The sequence below is a fragment of the Portunus trituberculatus genome, chromosome 5 (assembly GCF_017591435.1).
Source record: "Portunus trituberculatus isolate SZX2019 chromosome 5, ASM1759143v1, whole genome shotgun sequence".
In the NCBI taxonomy this organism is placed as follows: domain Eukaryota; kingdom Metazoa; phylum Arthropoda; class Malacostraca; order Decapoda; family Portunidae; genus Portunus; species Portunus trituberculatus.
Window position 1 is genome coordinate 6,301,577 of NC_059259.1, and position 5,000 is coordinate 6,306,576.

The following is a 5,000-nucleotide window of genomic DNA, read 5'->3' on the forward strand; positions in this document are numbered from 1 at the left end:
GGCTTGAGGGTGGTGACGGGCGCCCCTGCCATCAGATGTAGCGGAGGCACTAGCAGAGGCAGAGACAGCAGCGGTGATGGGAGGGAGCGTGCCAGGGATGTGGGAGAACAGAGATCGCTATATGCTCTTCACTGATTACGTCTCCAGGCCCGGAGCTGAGGTAAGGGGCTCATGCTAAGGGTTAATGGTAAGGAGCTGAGGTAAGGGGCTCATGCTAAGGGTTAATGGTAAGGGGCTGAGGTAAGGGGCTCATGCTAAGGGTTAATGGTAAGGGGCTGATACTAAGAGGTTAATGGTAAGGGGGTGATACTACGGGAATAATGGTAAGGGGCTGATACTAAGGGGTTTATGTTAAGGGGCTGATACTAAGGGGTTAATGGTAAGGGGCTAATGGTAAGATGCTAAAATTAAGGAGTTTATGGTAGGTAATTAATGGTAAGGCTGGCTGATACTAAGGGGTTAATGGTAAGGAATTAATGGTAAAGGGGTTAATCATAAGGGGACAGTGTTAAGGGATTAATAGTAAGGAATTAATGGTAAGGGGTTAATGGTAAGGGTTGATAGTAAGGAATTTATGGTAAGAAGCTAATAGTAAGGAGATAATGGTAAAGGGTTAATGGTAAGGGGCTGATACTAAAGGGCTGAAACTAAGGGGCTAACATTAACGGAATAACACCACCTCTCCATTAGATCATCACCTCTCCATTAGATCATTACCTCTCCATTAAATCATCACCTCTCCATTAGATCATCACCTCTCCATTAGATCATCACCTCTCCATTAGATCATTACCTCTCCATTAGATCATCACCTCTCCATTAGATCATCACCTCTCCATTAGATCATCACCTCTCCATTAGATCATCTTCTCTCCATTAGATCATCACCTCTCCATTAGATCATCACCTCTCCATTAGATCATCACCTCTCCATTAGATCATTACCTCTCCATTAGATCATCACCTCTCCATTAGATCATCACCTCTCCATTAGTTTTTAAGATTCCATTCTCAAGGGTAATTTTGGTGTTGTAGTGACAGATTTAAAGGTTTCTATACTTTTAATAAGAGGAAATAAACGACCTGGATTTCTAAGGGTATTTTGACGGTTCAAGACACTGAAGATGACTTTATACAAATTCTAAGGCTAATTTTGCGGTTCTAGTAACAAATTAATAAAGACGAATGATGGAATATTTGCTCTATGAATGTGACGGAGCGTTGATATGTGATGAAAGTAGAAATAGATTGGAGTGTTACAATATGTGTTATGAATGTGTGGAAAGAAGGTGAATATGATAAAAATATAAATAGATAATGATGTTACAATAAACGTGCTATAAATGCGAGGAATGAACGTTATTAAGAGATAAAAATAGAAATGCGTGTTAATAATGTGTAGAAAAAAAACGTAAATATGATAAAAGTATAAATAGATAGTGATGTTACAATATGCGTGCTTTAAATTGTGGAAAGAACGTTAATATGTGACAAGAGTATAATTAGATAGGAAGTTACAATACGTGCGTTAAGGATTTTTGGAAAGAGCGTTAATAATTGACAAAAATACAAATAGATAAGAATATTAAGGTGTGCGTTATAAATGTATGGAAAGAACGATAACATGTGACAATAGAACCATGCGTGCTTTGGGGTCCGAGGGGTCTCCAAGCGCACGGGTTCGAATCCTGTCCACGGTCCGAGTGTAGGTTGGGCTTCCTCACTCAGGGCAAGGGTTTCCTAGTGGGTGGGCTTTGAGATAGGAGGTACCACAAAAAGTACCCCCTTTAGACCATAAATTCCCGTGAAAAGCCCACATGGTATAAATAAATGAAAATAAATAAAATATCGTGCATAACCTTCCAATATACAGCGAAAACATTACGATACCTTACGAATTAATGAAGAGAACGTTACGAATATGCGATGAAACTATAAACAAAACGCATGACCTACAATATACAGCGAAAACTCTACGATATATTAAGATATGTATGTTACGAATGTCAGACACGTCATTACCTGCGTGCATCTGTGTCATTATTAGCGAGGTCGTGGTGAAGTTAGCGGGAGGTGGGCAGGGAGCGTGAAGAGAGGCAGACAAACAGCTGACAGGAAGGGACGCGTGCAGAGATTGATGTGGGGGAAGTTACCAGCAAAATTTCACCACTTCATGATTTTCCTGTGTGTGTGTGTTCAACTAAGAGAGAGAGAGAGAGAGAAATAGTTGTGAGGTTTTATATATATCGATGCAAAGAGGAAAATAAAAATCTCTCTCTCTCTCTCTCTCTCTGTGTGTGTGTGTGTGTGTGTGTGTGTGTGTGTGTGTGTGTGTTAGTCTGTCTGTGTGTGTGTGTGTGTGTGTGTGTGTGTCTTACCTAACCTAAGCTAACCTAACCTAACCTAACCAGTGTTTGTCTGTCTAATATCGCTGTCTGTCCATTAGTTCATTTTTCCTCATTATTTTTGTCTGTCTAATCTGTTTCGCTGTTTATTTTCATCTGCCTGTCTCCATTTCGTCTGTAAATTTCACCTGTCTATCTATATCTAATCTGTTTATCTATCTATCTTATCTATCTGTCAGTTTCACCTCTCTATCTTTGTCTATCTATTCTGCTTACCTGTCTATCTTACTGTCTATCGATCTATCTGTCTCCATCTTATCAATTTTATCTCGCTATCTTTATCTATCTATCCTTTCTGTCTTTCTCGAGCTTATCTGTCACTTTCACCTATCTATCTCTGTCTATCTGATCTGTTTACCTGTCTATCTAACCTTCCGTCTGTTTAAGCTGTTTCCTTGTCTGAGAATTTCTGTTTTCCTTCTCTGTTTGTGTTTATGCTATTGTGTTTCCCTCCTCCTCCTCCTCCTCCTCTGCTTCCTCCTCCTGCTCCTCCTCCTCCTCCTCGCACTTTGTTCCCTCTTCCATCGCTGCTCATTACACACAGCTTTGCCTCCCCTTCCCTCTCGTTTCCAGCGCTTAGACTCAAATAGAACACACAGCACTGTATCCGTGTATCCTTTCAAGCGTCCTACACTCCTACACGCTCCTCAACGAATCCTCTCACGCCCTGTCCTAACGCCCTTAACGAACGCCCTCATCTCCCCACGCCCTCCAAGGTCAGTATTCTTGAACGTTCTGCTCTCTCTCCGTCACTACTTTCCGAAGGCTCTAGTTGAAGATGTTTGTTCTAACCCTTCAGTACCAGGACACGTTTCCATATTCATTCTGGTGACTATTTGGTGACTTTATACAGCTTCAGAAACTCATGTGGGGGATTAAAATAGTGAAGACTGTGGCCATTAATCTTCTGACCTCCATAGACCCTTCCTAGTGTCAATAAAATGGTTTAATCATACCCAAAAGTCAAGGTAAAAATGTATCCCCGTACTGAAGGGGTTAAGGGTGTTTTTGTGATTCTGGTAATGGATTGGCAAGATCTATAGATTGTTATAAGGTAAAGCTGTCTTGATAACGCAGCTAGTTGTCTTTGTGGCCTCGGAAACTGTCGGGGTGAGAGAGTTAGACGTTTATAAATACTGGCTGTCTCTAATTCTATTCTGTAAGGGTGTTTTTATGGTTCCGGTGATAGACTGGCAAGAAATATAGATTGTTATAAGGTAAAGCTGTCTTGATAACGCGGCTAGTTGTCTCTGTGGCCTTGGAAACTGTCGGGGTGAGAGAGTAAGGCGTTTGTCAATACTGAATACCAAATAGTAAGCAGAATATGTATGGAAACGTGTCATAGTAGCGAGGAGGTTAATATTATATAATCTACATTTGACCTATCTGGAGTCTGCTTTAATATATCTTATCATAACGTAACCTAACCTAACTTAACCTTCCGAAATGTGACTTATCTAATCTAACTTAATATCACATAATTTAACTCAACCTAATCTATTTGGAACCTCATTTTAACAAACCTTAACGTAATTTTAACCCCTTCAGTACTACAACACATTTTTACCTTGAGATTTGTGTACAATTAGACCATTTTATTGACATTTGGAAGGGTCTATGGAGGTCGAAAGATTAATGGCCAGTCTTCACTATTTTAATCCCCATATAAGTTGCGGAAGCTGTGTAAAATAACCACATAGTAACCAGAATGAGTATGAAAACGCGTCATGGTACTGAAAGGGTTAACCTAATCACTTAATTACCTAACCTAATCTAACCTAACCTAACCTTATCTAATCTCATCTTAACTTAACCTAACCTAACCAAACCATACCTAACCTAACCTAACTTAATTTAACCTTACCTTACCTAACCTAACCTAACCTAACCTAACCTAACCTAACCTAACCTAACCTTATCTAATCTCATCTTAACTTAACCTAACCTAACCTAACCATACCTAACTTAACCTAACCTAACCTAACCTAACCTAACCTAACCTAACCTACCTAAACCTACCTTAACGAAATAAAAAAGGCGATAGGTTGATTAAATTGGAATATATATTTATCTATCTATTTATCTATTTATTTATTTATCTTACTTTTTGAGATATAGAAATCAAGGAACTATCTCCCTCTCCCTCTCTCCCTCTCTCTCTCTCTCTCTCTCTCTCTCGCTTTAATCTCTTTCCAAACACCCTTCACACGTAAAAAATAGCAAATAAAAAAAAAAGAGAGAAAAATAAAAACGTACCTATTCATTTATTAAAAAAAGGCAAACGTAAAAATGAAAATAAAAATAAAATGTTAGGAAAGGGATGCATCTCAAAAAAAGTGTCTTTCTAAAGGGATACATTTCAAAAAATAAAAAGTGGAGTTTGAAAAGAAGATATATTTGAAAAAGCTGTATTCCTAAGAGGGTGTATTTCAGAGAGAGAGAGAGAGAGAGAGAGAGAGAGAGAGAGAGAGAGAGAGAGAGAGAGAGAGAGAGAGAGAGAGAGAGAGAGAGAGAATGGAAATGAATATGAGAGAGAAGAACGCAAGAAATAACAACAAATGAAGACGAAGAGAGACAGAGAGAAAGATAAAGAGA

At 39.1% G+C, this 5,000-nt stretch overlaps 1 protein-coding gene across 3 annotated transcripts in view; it reads left to right on the top strand.

The window, feature by feature from the left end:
* The window catches only part of LOC123513179, a 132,481-nt gene that overhangs the window by 115,224 nt on the left and 12,257 nt on the right, over positions 1-5,000 (top strand). For 2 of the 3 annotated variants that reach the window (XM_045270156.1, XM_045270135.1), the window contains exon 3: positions 1-160. This exon is cut by the window's left edge and continues 170 nt beyond it. In XM_045270156.1, coding sequence (XP_045126091.1) covers positions 1-41 — 41 coding nt within the window. In that variant the 3' untranslated portion in view covers positions 42-160. Of the gene's footprint in view, positions 165-5,000 lie in introns of those variants that run through there. The other variant, XM_045270145.1, reaches the window with a different exon arrangement.